Consider the following 22,212-nt stretch of genomic DNA (forward strand, 5'->3'; position numbering starts at 1 on the left):
CCAGATTCTTCCGTTATTGATCTCAAAAATTGAGGTTCACCAAGAGTTCAGAATTATGTCATCCGGATACCATAAAAGGCAATCATTCCCGCGTTGACCCTTCAGATGACACAAAGTGTAGACCTAGGACACGGATATGACTCAGTTAAAACCATGTCAATTGCAATCAATGCATCTTATAAGGTAGTACAACCCCTGCGAATTTCAGACTCAACCAACTTCAACTTGTCCAATTTTGCCTTTTGTTTTGCAAATCTTGTAAAAAAATTTCACATTTTCTTTTATTTTGTCAATAGTTTCATCTTTATATTCCAAAAATTTTAAATTTTGAACATTTTTATTGCATATTTTTAAGTAATGTATTAACCATTGTCACATATATCGTGTACGGGTATTATACGGCGAGAAATTTTTTGGGTATAATACGACAAAGTTGTATATCTCCGAAAAAATCTCGGCAAATTTTTAAAAAATTTGAAACATTTAATAAATCCTAAAATTCTAAAAAATAAAAAATAATAAAAAATACAAAAAAATGCGTATAATATGTGTTTTTATTTTCTTGCATTTTTTTAAAAAGATGCGTCTAATTGTCGTTTTATACAGCTGACTTATTTCTCGGGTATTATATGCATTTTTTTCGAATAATACGTGCTTTATGTGACAATGAATTTTGTTTAGTATCTAGGGTTCCGATCTAGGATCGGACATGAGTTGGATTTACTGGACTGACCCATAAGTTGGTTATAAATAAAGGAATTGGGATTCCAATTAGGGTTATCGATGTACTAGGGATTTTCGTCTAGTGAAGGTCGCTCCAACTGGGTTACGGCCGTGCGTGTGGATGAGTATTGTCTTGCATCTGGTTTAAGTGGGCAGGTGGCTGCTAACAATGGTATCAGGGCCAGTCTGTGAAGGCAACCTGATGAAGGACGTTTGCAGATAATTTGGGTCAGATAGAACAATGGAAGGTGAAACTGGAAGATTCTTTCGGTAGGATCGATAAAAAAATGCTTGACATTGACCAGAAACTTTAGGGGATTTGCCCGGGGCAACACGTTCTCAAGAAGCTGCTGCTGCAGTGGTTTCACGAAGACCGCAATGTTTCCGAGCTATGTCACATAGGTATGGGTACGCATACGGGTGCTGGTACGGGTGTTTTCGCCAATCTTGGTACGGCGGTAGAGCAATAATTGTATATTTTTAATTCTAAAAAACAAAATTAATATCATCACATCATTAAGACAATGTTCCTTTGATAGTTCCTACATATAATCTCATAAAAAAACATAAACAGGCCAAAACAATGTTTTTTGTATGGTTTGGATCGGTTCTGATCCGAAACCGATCCAAACGTACCCAGTCCGGTATAAGTACACCAGTACGCCAGTGCGGATACGTGGGCTCTCCCACGTGCCACTATGAGTTAGTTTCCGAGCAGATACAGTCTATGGTGAAGAAGCAACGTAACCCTCCAGAGATAGGACATGAGGATCTGAAAGAGAACGGAAAAGTTAAGCTTGTAACCAAAGTGCAACCTAGAAACACTCATACGGTTTCTAACGGTATGGAGGAAGCTGAAGGTGCTCTAGTAGTTGAGTTGATGAGCCAACGAGACTCACAGGAGGACTGCACATATCAAGTTGGGCACAGGGTTCACTAGTGAGGGAAAGAACCACGAAGCGAATGAGTTAGAAACAAAGATGATCTTGCATATTTTGCCACTCCCTTGCCAACCATGCATGCAACAGTTTCTTAGGGATTCCATAAACCCCTGATATGCAACAGGAAATCTAGGGAGGTGGCAAAACTTCCAAAGAAGGAAGCCTCAGCCTTCCTTATCGAGGGACCTATCCACTGGGCTCTAAGGGACATGCTTTGTGTAAAGAAGATGGGCCATGAAGAAGACGAAGAATGGGAGAGAGAGTGTGAAAGGCCACCTGGAAAACCTCCATGGCTTTATCGGCTGATAGGCAGAGCCATGTGCTCACCCTCGTCTAGGTTGAGGTTTCTACTATGCAAGAAGAGAGGGTGAAGGAATTGTTATGTCATGTGCCTAGTGTGTGAGTTTGAAGAATTGGGCGTAGATGAGCATGGGATCTTGGAGATGAGTTCTCTTAACATCAGCTGGTGGGAGATCTCAGTTGCTGGTCTTCCGCAGCGACCTCTTGTCAATGAGTTATCCAAGTCTGCTTCTAGTACTCGTATGATCAGTTGCATGTGAGAGCATTTAAGAGGAGCAACTGGAACAACCCAGCCCCATACTGAAAGGGTTATAATTAACCTGGGGTTAGTACTCATGAACCCTTGACAGACTCTTTCAGACGTTTACCCACATCTATATGCAGTGGTTTACCGCTCGCTTAAATTTATGTTGAATTTGGTTGAAGGGCAAGTAGTCCTTCTAGAACCTAGTGACACCACTACGAATTCTAGCTGCTGTTTGCAGTTGCTCCATATCTATGGCTCTCACAACATGGGGAAGGAGGATCCTGAAAGGGCAACTTCTGTTTATCCACTGTCAGCAATTTCTGTTACGACAGATGATTCCTGTAAGCATGATGGGCTTATTTGGCAGGAAAAGCAGGAGCATCAACATGATAACAGGGTAGTACAGAACAATCAGTTGTCAGGTGTATTACATGATTACACTGGTGATTTAACCCACGTGAGTACCTAAATCTGGCAAACAAGGGCTTCACTGGTCCTCTACCGAGCAAATGGGGTCAGCCTTCTAAGCTGCGCCACCTGGTAATTAGCAAGAATCAATTAGGTGGAGAAATTCTAGATGCAATCACAAACATTCCAGGGCTGCAAGAAGTGGGTTTTTCTTCCGACAATTTCAGTAGGACCATTCCTGTGAGGTTCTTTGTAGTTGCTAAATATATTGCGGAGAACCATACCAACTGCAACTCTAGCTCACAACAGCGTTTCTTGAGCTCTCCCATCGCCACCACATATTCACATTCATCAAATTTGGAATATCGTGGTTTTGTGATTGGTGGTGCTAGAGGAAGCCTAATTCTTGTATTTTCCATTAGGGTTGCATTCATTTACTTGAATTGCAAAGAACGTGCCTTCATGCATGAAACTGCCTTGGGCCAAATAAAGCAATTTTCTTGGCGTGAGCCGCAGCTTGCAACTGGTGATTTCAGCAAAACTAATGTCCTCGATCAATGTGGGTTTGGAAAAGTTTACAAGGGCATCCTTTCAGATATCACGAAGGTTGCTGTAGTACATTGGACAGCACACCACAGTCCTGTTGGTGAAGTTGCATTCCTTAGAGAGGTAAAGTCGATAAGTGTGGCAATTCATAAAAATGTTTTGAGACTAATTGGTTTCTGTATCACAGCACTATATCCATTCATGGAAAACCTGAGCGTTGCTCATTTCTACGAGATCTGAAACTTGGGAATAAGGTTTGAGGCTGGCTATGAAGGAAACGTTTTGCCCAGGAGACAGCTCGTGGATGGAATATTTGCGTGAGTACTTGAATCCTAAGTTTATACATCGTAATATGAAAGCTGCTAATATTTTATTAGATGAAAATTATGAACCAGTGGTTGGGGACTTTGGGCTAGTAATGCTGATTGATCCAAATTCCACCCTTGTGACAACCCTAGTGCATGGTGCAACGAGGCACATTGCTCCAAAACATTTAATCACAGGACGATCAGCGGGAAAGACAGATGTGTCTGGCTATGGGATTACACTTCTAGAACTAGTCACTGGACAACGTGCAATAGATCTCTCACGTCTTGAAGAACAGGAGGTTGTACTCCTAGACCCTATAAAAAAGCTTCTGAAAGAGGGAAGGCTGGCCGACTTTTTTAACAAATTGAAGCAGAACTATGATTCTAAAGAAGTAGAGGTAGTTGTCCAGGTGGCACCGTTGAGCACCCAACACTCACTTGATGATGGGCCAAAAGTGGCAGAAGTGGTGTGCATGCTGCAGGGCGAAGGGCTTGCGAAGCGACGCTGGAATATGATCTCGTGGAATACAATGGCTGCAAAGTATATTCAGCAGGGGTGTGCTATTGGAAATCTGAACCAACGGCAGACCCGAACACATGCAGTGGGTTTACTTGCAGACCCAAAACAGAGCTAGTGACTGCGAAAGTGGTGGCGGTCACTATTCCTTCATAGAGGCAGTCATGAAGAGCATTTCCCTAGCTATTGCATTTATGTATGCCATTTTATCCACTGCACTTGCACAGAGTGCCTCAACAATTGCAGAGAATGCAGCACAATAGTCATGGGAGGATACTTCTCCTTCGACAACAATTTTTTTTCAGCTATTCACACCTTGAGGACAAGGTGTTTTTGGAAGGGGGAAGTAATGTTAGTGTCCAGGGTTTGGATCTGCGATCGGACCTGAACTGGGTCTACTGGACTGACTCAGAAGTTGGTTATAAATAAAGGAATTGGGAGTCCAATTAGGGTTATTGATGTAATGGGTATTTTCCTCTAGTGAGGTCGCTCTAACTGGGTTAGGGCAGTGCGTGTGGGTGAGTATTGTCTTGTAGCAGGTGGAAGTTAGCAGGCAGCTGCTAACACTATTCTACTGCCAAAATATGCTTAACGGAGAATTTACTGATTTCAAGATGGCCCATGGGTGCAGAATGCAGAACGGTGCCTCAGTTGTTGAATATCATGTCCTGCTATTTGCTGGCGGTTGTGGTGCTTGGTTTAGTTTTGGGTTTAGAATTTTGATTGACCCTCCAAGCTAAGCCTGGTCATTCGACCCGGGCTCAGGCCCGAAAAAAGGCACCAGGCCAGCCGCATGGGCTCAACTTAGCCTTGTTCGGCCCGGTAAGATTTTTTTAATATTATTTTTATTGATTTTCATATATAATTATAATATTTTATTATGATTAATTATATTTATATATTATTTTATATTAAAAATATATATTTTTTAATTTTCACTGGGTCGGGCCTGGCTGGGCCCAGGTTTTCGGTGTTGGGCCGGACCGATGCCCAGGCCTACTCCAAGCTGGAACTTCTGAATTATTTCAGTGTAGCTCAGTTGGCTATGTGTCTGTTGGTTATGGGTCGACAGCTGGCTACTTGAACACCATCAAGTGGACAGTTTCTCCCATGATGATATGCGTGTTGCGTCATTGGATTATCTCTTCACAATTATGGCTTTCAGAATTGCTGTTGTACAAAGCCCTAAATAATTGCTCTCCTGGGCTTGAAATTGAAGTCCCCTGAAGAAAAATCAAATCAATTTCATATTCTACTTGCAAGACCCAATTTTTCTTAATATTCCATGCTAAATGATTAGAAAATCGAAGCTTTCCTTGTCTCAGTTTAGCCCATGCCACAGATGTAAATAGGTTGAATCTATGAGCTGATTAAAATGATCAAAACTTGAATGATGCTTGTACTCCATAATTACCTCAATTCAATTTGATGAGGTAACCTTTTTAACATAATAGACTTAATTATTTGATATTGGTTTGAGGTCGTTTTCATGCTTATTTATGTCTTCCACTTTGCAATTCTGCTCTTCTTTTTTTTGTTTTTTTTGTTTTTATATTCTGTTTGAGGGCATCTGTTAAGCTGTTTAGTGTTGCAGGTATGATATCTCACCTGCAAAAGAACGTTACCGATCATCTCTCTCAACTGAACCAATTCTTCCAAGGTCGAGCTTTACCTCGCCAGTTGATTCTGCACCTCATTCCTTATACAGAGAAACAGCGCCATCTCTTTCGTATGAAGAGACCATCAGGGCTGATCTTCGCCTTGCTTCAAGTGGTGCTGATCGCAGGCCCACTTTCCGCTTTGATCCATTCACTGGTACCCCTTACAAGTTTGATCCATTTACCGGTGAGCCAATTCAGCATGAAACATTTCCAAGTCACTCAAGTAGCAGATACTGAACGATTATAGAAATTAGATATTCCGAAGTAGCTGTGAAGGATCGTGTTAGAATCATTTGTTTATTTTACTGCTGTAGTGCATTGGTCGTTGGTAAACGGTGTAGGTGCCTAAATAGTGATTCCATAATCAACGATGTAATTGAAAAATTGTCAAGTTGATGTAGTCCTCCTTTGGCATTTTCATCGAGGACCTTCTTCAGTTGAAAAGCTTCTTTTCATTCTGTTCTTTTGAAGCCATCCGTCATAAACCGTAATCAACTGTTCACCTGAAAGTGGCTATTATGTTGGAATTCTGCCTAATTAAAGTTGTGCCCGCAAAAGATGAAAGTTACCAGTGAATTAGTGACTTGCAGTTGGACATGGTGCTGGTTCAGATTGGAAAGAGTGGAAATGCTCTTGCAGTGGGGGGCTCTAGTAAGAGGAACACTGCATTAGTGTTTGAAGGCAATGTCAGTTCCATACATCTTTACATCTTGCAAAAGTATGCAAATTTACATATTGTTCTGATTCCTTTGATGAAGAGTAGAATTTGCAAGGATAGTTTTTATAGCAGTTACCATAATGTGAAGGTGGATGTGGGTGGTTTGTAATCCTATTAGTACTTCTTAAGTGATAGATATGCCTTCCCTTAAGTGTTCTAAGTGTGAGGGACTAAAGGAAACTTGCAAAAAGTGATGAGGTAGCACTGTGAGAAGCCAACAAAGAGCTCTATTTAGAGTTCTAAAGCTTTACAAGATAAAAGGTTGTGTTCAAACTGCACTGCACCCAAATAGTCTGATAGAATTTTCTTATAGAAGAAAAGTAAAAGTTAAAAGCTTTTGATAGAATTTGGTTATAGAAGAGGAAAAAGGAAAAAGTATGGAGAGTGGAAGTCTACAAGTGGAACGTATTGGAAACAAAAGATAATGCAATGCTAGTCGTGGATGGGAGAATGAGAAGCATGTTTCTACCTACTGCGGAGCTTATTCCCTGACTAATCCGTTCATTTTAAAATGTCGAGGAACTGAAACTAAGAAAGGCTGGGGGGAGGGGGGTTGCTGCAGGGCCTGGGTGCCACCCTAACCCTTCAATTTTTTAAAAAAAAATACATGTAAAATTTAAAAAATCAATTATCTTGTGCAAAAGTTTTGAAAAATTATATTTCAGCCCAAGTTAAAATTTTAAAAATATAATTCGGCCAAAAAATTTTCGGGTCCGCCGCTTAGTGCATTGGCTTTGACTGAATACATGGTGTTGTCTTTAAAAATAACCTCGATTTTCTGCCTTCATACATTCTTGCTGGACCAGTTCATCTTTCTGCTGCTAAAACTTCGATCAATTCATTCTCTAACCGATCCCCACAAAGATTGTTCCATCTTCATTCAAACAGGTTTCCTACTTTTCTTAACATTTGGTTTACAGGCTTTTAGTGTTTGTTGAGTTGCGAGTGCACCATGTTAACCAAAATATGGGATGAGGGACACTTTGACGGCTCTTACATGAAACCATGGAGAAGGGATTCTTCTCTAGCGTCCCTTGGCTATTTTCAGCATTTCTTGGCTTCAAAGTGAGAGCAAGAATGTGAGAAATATGCCGCAGCTTGGATGAGAGTTAGAGCTCTTTTTTTTTTGTTCCATCCCTTTGCCCCAAGGTTCAAGGCTGTATCGATGCTTGGTGTGTGCTCCATATAGTGTTTGATTTGTAAAGAACTATATTTGAAAATAAATGAGAGGTCTTAAGAGTGTTTAGATTGAGGACTCAGATACCTCAAGTGTGCTTGCAATGGCACATGAGGCTGGTGATCCATTGATTCCATCCATGAGTTATGTGAGATGCTTCTTTGCAAATAACATTTACGAGTTTTAAATAATGAAGCTTTTTCAGGTATAATACATCGAAGTTATTTTCTTAGGGAAAATCTGTGCAAATGTTAAAAAAAATCTAAACTGATCCTAAAAGTTAAAGAAAAATAAAATAAATGATAAATAACTAGAAAACATCAACAAATAACTAAATAAGCAACAAATTGATTATTAAAAAAATGAAAGCAAGCAATCTTGCAAATATATAACAGCCAACAAAAGTTTATATCCTTCATGGTTTTACAAAACAATCAAGTCATTTTTCAATTAAAGTTAAAAAAGGAACAATTAATTTTTATAGTCTACATAAGCTTGGGTACGGAGTCGGGTAACAAAGTGCCCCACCCGATGAGGGCCCAGGCCTAAAAATTGGACGTCAGCCCGACTCATTTCGATAATTTACATTTAGTATTATTTTATTTTATATGTATATTATATTATAATGATTCATTGTATTTATCTATTATTGCAAAAAAATAACACACTTTTAACATTTCATATATTTTGCCTTTTTTTACATCAGTTTGGGACTCTCTCTCTCTCTCTCTTGAGAGATCGAGGTTGGATATGAGATCCAGGATTCTCAAACACCTCTCTAAGGTCATATACTTCTATCGTTACTGGCATGGTGATCCCTTTCTCAAAAAGAAATAGAGGAAAACCAGGTCATTCTCTTACCGATCGTTGGCATTAGAAACATGTGAGTGTTCCATGAATTTAACTTAAAATTGAAGTAAATTCATGAGGCATTTGTTCGAGTGCCTAATGAAATTTTGAGTTAGATTCATGAAACACTTACTCCTTGTTCCCAATGACAAACAACCTCTTAGTGTTACCAAATCAATCTCCCAGCTCTACATTGATGTCTCGCTAAAAGAGAGAGTACTAATAAAAATCATGATGACGAGTCAACCATCATTAAGCGCTATGACCTCTTCAGAATTGGCTTAAGAAATCTTGATCATCTTCATCGCATGCCTTTGGCAAATCTGTCATGAATAAAATAGATGTTCTGCCCTCGAGGAGATGGCGTAATTTTCAAGGACGCCAACCCTTTGTGTTGCAAAAATGGAGCCACTGATATGCAAGTTGAAGTGTGAGAGGAGCGACAACTAAATGAGAATATTACATATTTTTTTCCGTCATTGTACAAACACAAACGGATGTACAGTTTGTACTGCGTGATGCACATTGGAATAAATTATAGAAAGTAGCATTCTCTATCTAGGACACATTTTCAACCGCACGAAGTATTTTCCGTCTTCTGTTTTAGAATGAATGCCCTGCATTCTCCAAATTAAGCGATTTGCAAACTCTTTCTAATTGAAAGAAATTCGTCTATGAGGATCGATCTATCTAATTGAAGTTGATGTACAAATACTTAAAAAAAGCGCCAAGCAAGATAGCTTAGTATGGTTCAAGTTAGGGAGAGTTATGTTCCCAGCAAGGGCCGAGGCAAGGTAGGGGCCCACATGGGCTTTGACCCCACATCAATTTTTTTTTGTTTAATTTACATATAATTTTTAAAAAATTTCACTTTTTTAATATGAAATTTTGAAAAATGATATTTCGGTTCTAATCAAAATTTAGAAACTTTAATTTGACTCCTCTTACGAAAAATTTCTAGCTCCGCCCCTAGCTCCTAGTTAATGAAGTGACACATAGACTAGGTTGAAAATACAATGTCTTCACTTTAAGACCCCAAAGTAGTCCTAGACTCCAAGGCTAGAGAAAAAGAGAGGCGGAGAAAAAGGGGGACAGCGCTAGAATAGTCTTATTGTTTATTAGGAATTGTTTGATAATAGAAACAGTTTGTTATTGTTCGATGTACCATCTACTCTACATATTGTTGTTGTTGCCAAAGGGCCCCCTTAAAGTACTCTCTACATTTAGTGTGGCCGACGGTGGAAGCATGGAATTGACATTCCAATTGGAAAAGATCACCCACCAAACAGGTTCCATGAGTCAACTGGACCCAGGAACGGGTTTGGGGAATCTCAGAACTGGATCCAGACTGGAGAAGGGTTCGGGGCGGGTTTCCCTTTTTTCCTATTGGGTTAGACCCGGATTTAACAAGGGTTGCCGATGTTCACAGGCATGAGAATTGAGAAGCAAGAAATTCATAAATTGCCAGCCTGGCCTGACGCCAAGCATCAATGGAGAGAGAGAGGGAGGACAAGGAACGTGAATCCGTACTCTGCCACGCTCCCAGGCGTGGCTTTAATGTGTGTGTGTGTGTTTTTTTTTGTAAAGACTATCCTAAGGGTGGACATCTGACCCGCCGGGCACGACCCTGTAATAACCGGGTCGGGTATCCGAAACCGGGCTGGAGCGCGACCCGGCCCAGCCTGGCCTTTACAATTTTTTAAAATATAAAATAAAATTTTTGAATATAAAATATATTTTAAATAATAAAATATATATTATTATTAATAAAATTTAATTGAACCGAATCGAGCCTCCATCGAATCGATCCAGGCTGTCCCATCAAGCCCCGACCACCATTACTGGTAGTATGAACCTTCTTGACTCTCATTTTCTCTCTCTATAGCATAATCGGTCGGGTTCTATAGCATAATCGATCCCCCAAGTGTTAATTAGGGATGTCAACCTATCAGACTTGAATTGAATATGTTGACCGAACGAATCTAAAAAAAAAAAAAAGTTTTTCGATTAAGAAATCGGATTCAGATTTGAGAAATGACATTTGATCGGATTTGGCTATACATAAATATTCAATCGGATTCGGATCAGATTTATTTTTAAATAAATATCCTACATTTAATGCTGAAAATTGATAAAATTTGGTTCAAAATTCAGATTCGAATTGTAAAATCAGATTTCAGATTTGAATTTAGATATGACTTTTCTTGATTCATATTTGAACCCAAATACTTCACTCCTAAAAACCAGATATGATTAAAGGTATATTCTATCCAAATCCAATCTATTGACAACCTTTTCATCCGGGTTGAGCTTGAGTAAAGAAGCGAGTATCTTCTCTCTCTACTCATCCATCTCTCTCTCTCTTATGTTGACTGTTGTAAGATGGGGCATTGGCGACTGTATCAGTTTGCCTGTATCGTCTTATTTTCCAAATTTATGAATTTCAAAAGTAATTTAAATGGATTAACATAAGAAAAAAATTCAAAAATAAGAACCTTATATGAAGATCTGATACAACCATACCTACCACGCCCGATACATACCGTTAGGGAGTACTGACGCTAACAAAATTCTCTCCCTCTCTCTCCTTCTTAAATGGATGTTGGAAAATAAGAAAAAAAAAAAAACTTAATTGTATTCACCAACTTGAGGAGAGGACGGATAATCTACGATGCAATTGCACAATTTGTAAAATTACTTACACTTATGATCAAATTTTTATAGTTTATTTTTTTCAAGTCCAAATTGTGGAGAGGTGAGCACAGATCGGAAGCCAAATTGATCTCCTTTTACGTGATCAACAGAGCCAATACTGCATTGTTTGTTCATATAGAATTGGTGGTAGAGCAAGAAATTCCTTTTGCTAACGAGTACTAACACATCAATTTTTAGTTATTAAGGGGTATCCTACACCTAAGTAATTAATGACCATAATATATCAGTATATATATATAATGTAATGTGCTTGTTGCTTCAAAATTTAAAGGCAAATGCAAAATTGATCTGGTGGAAAGAAGGTTTTCTTGGATATGCTTGATTAATTAATAATTAATTTATATTTAGTTGTTATCAAGTTTGGTTATCAGGTTTCGGACGGAAGAGATTATGTCTGTTAGCGCCCATTTCACTTTAATAATTTATTCACTAATATACATATTTAAGTTACTCCAACTTGGGTTGCATGTGTTACTTCGAAGGGACGAAACTAAAAATTTTTGGTGAGGAGTGTTGAATGAATGTTTTTAAATTTTGACAAGGGCCGAAATATCATTTTTTTAACTTTTCATATATTACAAGTAAATTTTTTTAAAAATTTAAATGTAAATTAAAAAAAAATTGAGGTGAGGCCAGGGCTCTTGCGAGTCCCATTTGGCTCCACCCCTAGTTAAGATTAAGGCTGTATTTGTACCACAGCCTAGGCTTGCTGGAGAGGTCGAACTCAGCTGTGACTCATATATTGTTCAACTCAAGCTCGACTTGTTTCTCAAGTCAAACTTTACAAGGCCAACTCGATCTCAACTTGATAAACTATGTTGGAGCTTGAGATCTACTCATTTAAGCTTGTAAAATTAAAACCGTGTTGAGCTCGATCTGGGTAACACTTTAGCTCAACTCAAACTTGATAACAAGCTAATAGTTGAGCCACTGGGCTCAGGTCGAGCAGTACATGGGCCGAAGCCCTTGAACCAGCTATACGAGTATGCTCGACTTATTGAACACAGTAAGCCTACTTGAGTTTAAATGAATCGAGTTTGCGCTCAACTCATTCACAAAGTTGAGAGTTAATTTAAATTCGAAGTTGACTAGTTTAGTAAATGAGTTGAGTTTCCAATTAACACCCCTACGTAAGAGCACGTGAACTTGTGAATAGTGTTATCTCAGTATTTGCGTATTCAAATAGAATTGGTTGCAAACTCATTCGGCTTGGTCATTTCAAGAATGATACGTACCATTTTTTAAACTATTAAGGGAAATAATTTAAGGCTTTTATTTTATTTTATATATTTTGATTTATTTTTCAAGAATATATATATATATATATATATATTCTTGAAAAATAAATCAAAATATATAAAATAAAATAAAAGCCTTAAATTTTATATAATATATATATATATATTCTTATTCAATGATTCAATTCACAAACCAGTTTTCATAACACGGACCAAACCATCTTGAATGGGATGTAAAACTCCTTCGGCAAGTACGGGAGACTGTGTGAGTTCATGTAGGCAGTTAACCACAAGGACCCACATAATTTAGTTTTATTTGCTTCACTAGTTCTACATAATTTAGCTTCTTGTACATTAGTAACCACTAATTTAGGATTTTCCAAAAGTTGTAAAAATTGACTCTAACTAAGGCGAGCACAACGAGTCGAGTCAGCTCGAACTTGCTTGTTAAAACTCGACTCAAAATCAACTCGTTTATAAACTGTTTATAAACTGGTTGAGTTAGAGTTGAAACTTCGGTTTATAATAAGTGAGTCTTGTTTGTTTAAACTTGGTTCGCGTCAGCTACATGCTAAATTGAAATATAATGACAGAATAGTTAAATGACTAGCAACTAAACGTAACTCGACTTAAAAGAAATGAAACAAGCTTAACAAAAAATAAGTTAAATGGGTTAACCCATGTTCGACATTGTATTGTCGAATCAAGCTTGAGCTCAAGTCTAATCTACGGAACTTGACTCGAGTTCGAGCCGAGCTCAAGTTTTATGAGCGGCTTGTATACGATAGCGTTCGTGATGTTGATTTTATATAATATAGCTCTTTTCATTATCCGAAGTTAGTTTCATGCATATAATAAGATGGTCAAAAAAATGAGATGCGAGGAACCCACGGCTCTCTCTTCAGCTGTTCCGTACTCTTTCTCTCTCTTATATATATATATATATATACACATATAGTTGTTTGTTTGTATAGTGCTGCCAACCATCAATTCCATGCCGGGAATGTGCAGAATGTGCTACCATGTGAGCCGAATCACATCTCTCTCTTTCTCTCTCTTTCCCTTTCTGTCTCTCTCTCTCTCTAACAGGTCTTAAAGTTAACAAGGCCACCATGTGCATGTGCTACCATGTGAGCCGAATCACATCTCTCTCTTTCTCTCTCATCCCCACACACATGGAGCAGAAGTACATGCACTCTTCTCTCTCTCCCCACAGAGCCGATACACACACATGGTGCTCTCTGCCTATCTCTGCGCTGTGTGCTGCGAAGGCGCCGCCCTCTCCCTTTCGCTCTGGCTGGCCTTCGCTGTACATGCCGACTTCACATGCGCCCTTTGGGGAAACCACTCCCAATCTCCCTCCTCCTCCTCCCCCGACCGATTCCCTCACTTCCTTTTACTCTTTTGCCCTTCCTTCTCTCTCATGCCTTTCTCTCTCTATCTCTTCGTATTTCTTCCCTCCCATTTTCTTTGCTTGTTTTTCTTTTATGTTCGTTCTCTCTCCCATGCATTATTTTTTTTATTAATGAAATCATGCTTTTATTCACTTTTTAAGGTGCATTTGATTAATTAAGATTGAAAATACAATGCGGGTATGATGTGACAACGAGTAAATATTTCTTAAAATCTACGCTTGAAAGAGAAAAGGATCAGATAGAAAAGATCTTGGATTTTTTTTCACACAAGGAAACTACCTTGGTCTTTGCCTCTTATTTTTTAAATCGCGGAACAAGAGAAACGTGGCTCATGTCTGCCTTTAAAAAAAGGAAAGCGGCGTGTTATTATAAACAGAAAGCGAGGGGCAATCGCATCATTTTTTGTGAACGTGAATGGAAAGCGTTGCGAAGATCACGGGAAAGAGCGGACACAGGAGGGGGCTGAACCGGGGAGGGGCAAAACGGACATTTCCTTCTTCCCCAAAATCCGCTGCACATGCATGGTTGCAGGCCGGCAGGCCTTCTTTTGAGTTGAGAGAGAGATTTAAAACGCTTCCTTTTCTCTCGTTTCATTCTATCTCCTTCTCTCTCTCTCGCTATAATCTAGTCTCTCCTGAACATCTCTCATTTCAATCTAGTCTCTTCTCCTCCTGAGAGAGAAAGCACTTTCAGTGAGGGAGAGAGAGAGAGAGTCTCTGTTGAAAGAGAATGGCGGAGTGCATGAAGATGAAGACAGGCGCAGGGTGTAGAAGGATCATGAAGAGGGGAGGCATGAGGAAGCCCAGAAGAATCCCCCCAAGCAGGCGCGGCGGCCTGAAAGGCCAGCCGCTTGGTGGTGGGAGCGACAGAGGGTCGATCTCCGCCAAGTTGGTGGCGCTCCAGGGCCTGGTGGCGGCGGGAGGGAGGATGAAGGTGGAGACGCTGTTCCAGGAGACGGCCAAGTACATCCTCTGCCTGAGAACCCAAGTCCAGATCTTGCAACGCTTGGTTGAGCTCTACGGCGGCGATGATGGTGGTGATTGTGGAGGCGAAGGAAGATGAGGGGAGGCGCAGGGAACGATGGTTCTTGTCTTGGGGTTTGTACTTTGTACAGTAAAACTGCATGGGTTCCATTTTTTTTTTTTTGGGTTTATTTTCTCATTTTCCCCTCATTTTGCTCTTAGCTTCTTGGTAGCTAGTCCGGCTTCTTTTTGTTCCTTCACAAAGTAGAAAGTCTGCTATTTCCTTTCAATCTGTCTTCTTCTTTCTTTAATGGTTGCCGTGAAAGGATCTCTCTCTCTCTCTCTAAGCTAGCTGGGAGTCTTCAATGTTGAAAATGGTTTCTTTGTTTAACCAAATAATGGAAATAGCGCTGCTGCCTCCCTTTCCTACCAAATTTAAACAAAAAAAAAAAAACTAAGAAACACATCATCTCGACGATACTCTTTCATTTCTGGATTTCTTTTCCTCTGCAACATAAGAATCGCAGGGAGCTTCCTTCTTCTTCATTGTAGAAGGTCGTTCACAGAGATACTCATGTAACTGCCGATGGATGAAATGCAGCTAAGCCTGATGCCAAATGCAGTTCCAATTACAAAAAAGAATTCATATCATGCATCTAAATCAGAGCCACGCGTGAGTTGTAATCTGATGATGATGATATTACATGTGATTTCTTGGGGTTAAAATGTTTTGAGTTGTCTGGAGTGTGAGCATTTATGAGCAGAATGTTGGCACCCATTGCTGCCAACTTAGCTCTGCTTGCAATATTCTTCTAAAAGGAGGCTGATGAGTTGGAGTTCGCAGTCTCGACATGCCCAAAATTCTTTCTCACACATTTTATCTGGATATTGCCTCAACTTATCCAGAAAAATGTAGTATCGGGTGGTTTTGTTCATAATCCAACTACTCAAAGATTTTTCCCACCATTTCTGGTCAAATGAATGCTTGTCCGGACTGGGATATGTTCAGATATCGCACTATGAAAGTGGAAACTGTCTTTCCTAGATTCTAATATGTTGGGTGTACCCCAAACGCCCTCTTTATTTAAGTACCTAGTAGTTTTAAGCGTGGGTATTTAGTTTCATATATTTAAACAGGCAGATATGCTTATATTTTTGATTTTTTTTTTTAACTTTGCATATATAAAAAGTATGAAAAATATTGTTGGATCCATGTGCAAATATTTAAAAATATTATTAAGTTCTTTAAAAAAATTTTTAGCTCCGCCTCTGCCCTCAAAAGGTTTGATTGTTTTATGGAAGATTGAGAGTAAGGATGTAGATTCGGATCCAAGCAGCAAATTGCATTAGATGATGGATCTTGATTGTATTGTTATGCTTAAAAATATCAAAACCATATTCAAGACTAAGTACTCTTTTCTTCAGTTCTCTGATATGTTCTAAACCAACTGTACCGTACTATCTAGATGTAATTTTTTTCTTTAAAAAGTTGTCATCTCGGTTTCAGTTAAACGTATGCAGAATATATGTGTGAGAATGGCTTGTTCGTCAGAATGCAACATCCTAGCATGAGTTCAAGTGCATTCGCGGCCATTGATTGATTGATCTATTTACGTTTTCCTTTTCCTGTTTGTCCTTCTTCGTCCCATTTTACCTCTTCCCTTTTGTTTTACACTACGTGTTCCAACTGTTATTTGTCAGTGAGTCACATGGTTAGGACTATGAGAAGTAGTTGTAGATGATTTTATAGTAAAGTTTTTAATTTTCATATTATAAGTATGTGAAAATTGAATATCTAGAGTCACCCAATTTATTCATGAGGACTGTTGGATTCATCCTGATGAATGATTGAGAAAAAAAGATTATGGATATTTTTGTCATTTAGTATTGCATCATATTTTTTTTTCAACTGTTTATTACAATAAATCAAACAGCCTTCATGAGTATGAGTAAGGAGGATGACTCTCAAATATATATATATATATATATATATATATATATATATATATATATATATATATATATATATATATATAAAGAAAAAGAGAAAAGTTGGTAAAAACCACACCTAGGTCAGGAAGAAAAGCGAGATCCCTTGATCTTGATTTGTAAAGTGTTCTTTTTTGTAATATAACCTTATTATTAATATGGAATAGGTTGTTGATCATTTGTTAGACTTTAGTGGTATTTTTAAAATAAAAAAATAAACGGGCCCCATGACATGATAATGAACAAAAATCAACATTTTTCATTAAAACAACTTCAATCAAATCAAAATAGTATTTATAAATATATTCAATGTTTATATTATATTTAATAATAGTTTTTGAAAATTGATTTTTATCCATGACACAGGTGTCATGGTTTTTACCAACTTCTATGGTATATATATATATATATAATGACTATGAATGTAAAAAAAAAAAAATCATCATTACAAGCCTACAAAAGCAAAGACTAGAGTAAATTCTGGCCAGTACCAATCTTACTTGCTGAATAAATGTAAAAAATAAATGTCATGGACATAACCCGTCGATGGCGACGGACAGAAAACAACGGGAATAGTTGGTACGATTGTCATAAATTAAAAAGGCCATTGTGACAAGAAAGCAGAAGAATGGTGTTGAAGAAATAACTTCGTTTGATTGCTAACAAGTTAATCTTTATGTATTGGATTAATGAACGTTGCTGCTTCCGTAGAACCATGATGAACAGTTTTAATTGCCGAAAAGATTATGCTAAATTCCAAATGCCTACTGTATTGGATAATTCACAAGATTCTCATCTCTACTTATCCGATTGCACAGTTTCGGGTTACATCACATTGACCATTGCTCGAATTATAGTTTCAAAGTTGGGTTCTGTCACTCCATGAAAAGAAACTGGCCCCACTGTCTTTTGTCTTTTGACTTGGCTTGGTTTTTACTAGTGGAAGAGCCAGAAATTTTTTTTGGTAGGCATACTAATAAGCATATAGTTAACAAAAATTTCAATTGGCCGTCGAATAGTGACCGGGTTTTGTGGGACTCCATCAAAATCCAAAATATTTTCAATTTCATGAAATTGGTCGCGTTTGACATGCAGCCAAACCTGGTCTACCAAGCCCTAAGGGAGGAATTAACCTCCCATTAACTCAAGTGTGTACCTTGGTAATTGGTGAGGTTTCTCGCGAGTATTAATTAGAAAACTTGTTTTTCCTAACAAAATCTCAAGAAAAATCAGTCAAAACGTATATAAATAACATAAAAACTTAAGAAAGTTTGACTTTTTTACTGTTAAACATTTGAAGAATTGAAATATTTAAAATATTACGTTTTGATAAGGCATGGAAAAATGTTTTTTTTTTTCGTGTGTACACAATTTCTTTTCAAAATATTGCGATTTTCCCCTTATTTTGACGTTTTTTGGAAAAAAATCCCCGTGTTTGCGAAAATTTTTCCTAGCCAACAGCATGCCCTTGGCCAAATAATTTTAGTGCATCATTTTGGTTAGTGGTATCAAATCTTCAACATTAATTCGTCGCAGTGAGCATCTTACATTTTTGTTGTGGCATGCATGAAGTGCAGTAATCCTATCGGATTTGGTCTCTGAAACCTTAGTTAATGGGGGGAATGTTGCTTAATAAATAGCTAGTTTGGGTTTATTACATTTTAAATCAGTAAGCTGGTTGAATTTACTTAGATATGCATGTTCATCAATCGATTCTTGGAAAATGTTAACAAACGGTTAGCATATGTAGGATGAATCTGATTAGTGGCAATCAGTTTTAGTAAAGAAAAGCCCGTATCTTGGTTTTAGGTTTCCAAGGGCTTGCAATTTGATAATTAGGGATATATGTAGGTGGCTTAGATTATTGTTGGATCAGCTAATCACACTTTGAATATATATATATATATATATATATTCAGATCTGGCTAGCGTAAGGTCTAGCATTTATATGAAATTGGGTTTGAATCCTTGTTGAATCTCAGAAGCGGATTTAGATTCAGTTATGAAGCTGCTAACCCAAATCCTAATCTTCTGTGGGTATGATGTAAATTAGTCCTAATTCTCTGTGTGCTTTGCTTTACAAATTTGATGGGGATGCATGTGAACCCAAGAGCCCAATATTGCTAAAGTAATGTTCTTCTTCAAAAGATGTAGACCTCCATGTGATTTCTCCATTTGAATAGCTACCTTGCCACATTTCTGCACTCAAAAGGCTCTGCTTTTCATGATAGTTTAGTGTTGCATCAGGACCACATCCAAGTGAATGTGGATCACTTCCAAGGCACCTGTTGCATGGAAAAGCAGCTAAGAATTGCGCTGAGAGCCAAACAGTGCCCTAAATCTTCAAAAATAAATGATGTGCACATGCATGGGCCCATGGGGCGCTTTTTCGATGACGTTAGCCCTCGCGTAAAATGACATCAGCATTTCCAAATGAATGATTTAAGTTATTCGATTTCAATCGCGTGAGTTTCATTAATTAGACTAAGAGAGATTAGCGACCGACGTCTTCCTCTGAATGTTGGTGAAAGTCAATCTTCGCCGACATCATCCCCTGGACGTCGGTAAAAATGGACTTTCACCGAGGGCCATTTCCCCACACGTTAGTGAATCCATACAATATGCAAACTGTCAGGGGTAGAACCAAAGGAGGGGCGGCCGGGGCCCTGGCCCCCTTCAATTTTTTTTTTAAGATTTACATATAAATTTTTAAAAATTACATGTATTCTATATAAAATTTTTGAGAAAATGATATTTCGGCACCCGTCAAAATTTCAAAACTATAAGTTGGCCCCCTTTAGAAAAATTTCAGGCTCTGCCCTTGCAAGCACTGTAAAACATTAATATTGTTTGTCACATTTGATCTCCTTCCAGCCGCAATAGTAGGAGAAGTATTTATATATGGCCCCACTCAGGAGAATGTGGGTTTTGGGCTTGCTCACCGTGACTTGCCACACTAAAAAAAAAAAAGGTTTTACTGACATGTGAAAAATATAACGTCGATCGTCATCCTTTACTAACGTTTGAAGAAACATGTCAGTAATTTCATATTTTTAGTGACGTCCACAACTGGTCGTCGGTTAAAATTACTCATCATTGACGCGTGGCGCTACATTGAAGTTCAATATTTAGCGACGTAGATCATAAGATGTCAGTGAAAGTGAAGAAAACTATTCGACCCGTTATGGTTCCTGCATCGATGAAACTTTTCAACGTTGGCTATTAGTTACGTCAAACTGTGCGAATCGATAAAAACTTATTATCATCGACATGACTGTGCGAATCGATAAAAACTTATTATCATCGACATGTGAATCTCTTCGCGTCACTGAATATTGCATGTGGGTATTCACAACAGCCTTTTCACCAGAGTGGCCTTGACGTTTACCACATTAACATTACCGACATTTTAAGTCATACATTTATCGATGTTTTCTATGCGTCAGTAAAGGCTTCCCCAACTTGTTTCCCCCATCAAACCCTTCTTCTTGTTTGATATTTTTTTCTCTTCCGGTTTTCTTTGCACCTGCAATTTTCCTACGTGGTCTTCTTTTTCATTGTGGTTTTGGACTGCTTGAAGATTGAAAAGCATGGTTCGTCATTCTCCTCTTTTTTTTTTTAATTTTACATGATTTAAAGTTAAAACATCCAGTGACATTTTACCATTTTCTGGTAGTATTAGGCTGTGAAATTTTGGAAGAATGTTTGTTAACCTTACTACTTTCAATTTGATATATTAATTATATAAAATGTCCACACAATCACAAAACCTTCAATTTTGCCTTAATTTTTGTCATCCCAGGAATCCAGCTCATGGTGGCCAGATTTCAACATTAAATTTGTTCCAGTCTAATTAAAGTACACATATACTTATTTACAAAATATTATTTTGATTAGTTGTCATCTGAATGTTTTTTTGGAAGTTTTCGGTTCCTAGCATTTTAGCACCCACCATGTGTTTGACGAATTGTTTAAACAGCTTAGATTCTTGCGTCATTTATGAATTGTGCAGTATGTTAGATTGTCGTATGGTGCAATGAATCTTGTGTTACTTGTTTTTTGAATTAGGGATAAGATGATATTTATGTTGCATATATATTAAGTGCATCACTTTTTTTTTATGTTGTTTGAAAGATATATGATTATCCAAATAACATATTTAGCTGCTTGTTTGAAAGATTGTCTGATGAGCTATGCAATGAGTATTCATTTGTGTGAATCGAAAGCCATATGATTGAAATTTAGTATTGGCAATATGAGGAGTTGGTCATATTGAAGTTGGTTATACATGCTTATTAAAGATGGATAATCAAACGTAGATTATGATAAGAAGAGACAGTTTGAAATATGTAACTAGTGTGAAACAATTTTTTGACTATACTATCACGCATAATGTGATAGTGAGTGGACAAATAAGATGTCCTTGTGTAAGATGCAATAATATCTTCACTCAGACTAGTAAAGATGTTCTCAATCACATCATATGTAATGATTTTGTACAAACTTACCTTTGTTGGGAATATCATGTGGAGAGAAGATGGTCACATGAATATGCATTAGAAACAGTTGTATAAAACATTAAAGGTTGCTATCAGACGTGTTTCATGTACAACCAGATGCATAATCTTTTCATATGACAGATAATACGGAAGATGGTCAGATCAATGATGATTATGAAAGAATGATTAAAGATGGTCAATGTTTTCCAACGTCTAGGTCGCACCGGTGATGCGCTATTTATGAAGGTTAGCCCTACACCGATGCTTCTATTTAGTGTGTCAATGATGATTTTTATTGACACTCCATTTATCAGCAAAAGAATGAAATGTTGGTAAAACCATTACCAATGTGCATTTTCTTTTCGTTGACATTTTGTAGCTATCGGTAATGCTTAGGTTTTTTGTAGTGCTAGAGTCTAACTGAGGGACGACCAGGTTAATACTTCTCTCTTTGAATCAAACAGATTCACTTAATCCTGCTTATTACTTAGTATCCATTTAACAATTTTGAAGAAGAAAGCCTGTAATCCCAGCCTTGTATAGTCTCAAGTATTCGATCAACCTTTTTTTCATCAGCCTCTCTCTGGTCTGAGGTAGTATTCTCGCTTTTTCCTTGGGCTTGTGGTTTTTTTGTTTCATACTTTTTGTTTTCCCCATAACTTTTAGAGCTTCCTCTGTATTCCCAATGCTGCAAAAAATGTTTTGTTAATGATATTTTTCCCTTAAAATAGTTACCTACATTGGTGCGGTAGTTTATTTATTTTTCCAATGTCTATTTGACCTATAAATAAAAGTTTTTAACTTGACTGTGCATTTAAACTTAGGGCTTGGCCACTTTTATGACACATCGTGATCATCAGCCTCTAGCAACAGTTGATCAACATAATGGATGATAGGCTATGTCACACAGGTACATGTGAAGGCAGGTACATGGGTATGTTGACCCGGGTATGTAGGGTTTGGTAACAATAGTTTTTAACTATGTCATGAACCTGCTAA

General features: G+C 37.8%; 2 protein-coding genes and 1 pseudogene across 3 annotated transcripts in view; all 3 read left to right on the plus strand.

Moving 5' to 3' along the window:
* Positions 1–6,121, plus strand: part of LOC116259353 (uncharacterized) — a 29,607-nt gene extending 23,486 nt beyond the window's left edge. The window contains exon 18 of one of the 2 annotated variants that reach the window (XM_050078947.1): positions 5,699–6,121. In XM_050078947.1, coding sequence (XP_049934904.1) covers positions 5,699–5,888 — 190 coding nt within the window. In that variant the 3' untranslated portion in view covers positions 5,889–6,121. Of the gene's footprint in view, positions 1–5,584 lie in introns of both variants that reach the window. The other variant, XM_031637126.2, reaches the window with a different exon arrangement.
* On the plus strand, positions 602–5,552 carry LOC116259354 (LRR receptor kinase SERK2-like; annotated as a pseudogene).
* Positions 6,122–14,337: 8,216 nt separating the features above from the next.
* Positions 14,338–15,015, plus strand: LOC116259218 (uncharacterized). Its single transcript, XM_031636919.2, has one exon. The coding sequence runs from the start codon at positions 14,493–14,495 to the stop codon at positions 14,823–14,825; it is 333 nt and encodes a 110-aa protein (XP_031492779.1). The 5' UTR covers positions 14,338–14,492; the 3' UTR covers positions 14,826–15,015.
* Positions 15,016–22,212: the final 7,197 nt, after the last annotated feature.

Source organism: Nymphaea colorata, chromosome 8, assembly GCF_008831285.2.
Source record: "Nymphaea colorata isolate Beijing-Zhang1983 chromosome 8, ASM883128v2, whole genome shotgun sequence".
Taxonomy (NCBI): domain Eukaryota; kingdom Viridiplantae; phylum Streptophyta; class Magnoliopsida; order Nymphaeales; family Nymphaeaceae; genus Nymphaea; species Nymphaea colorata.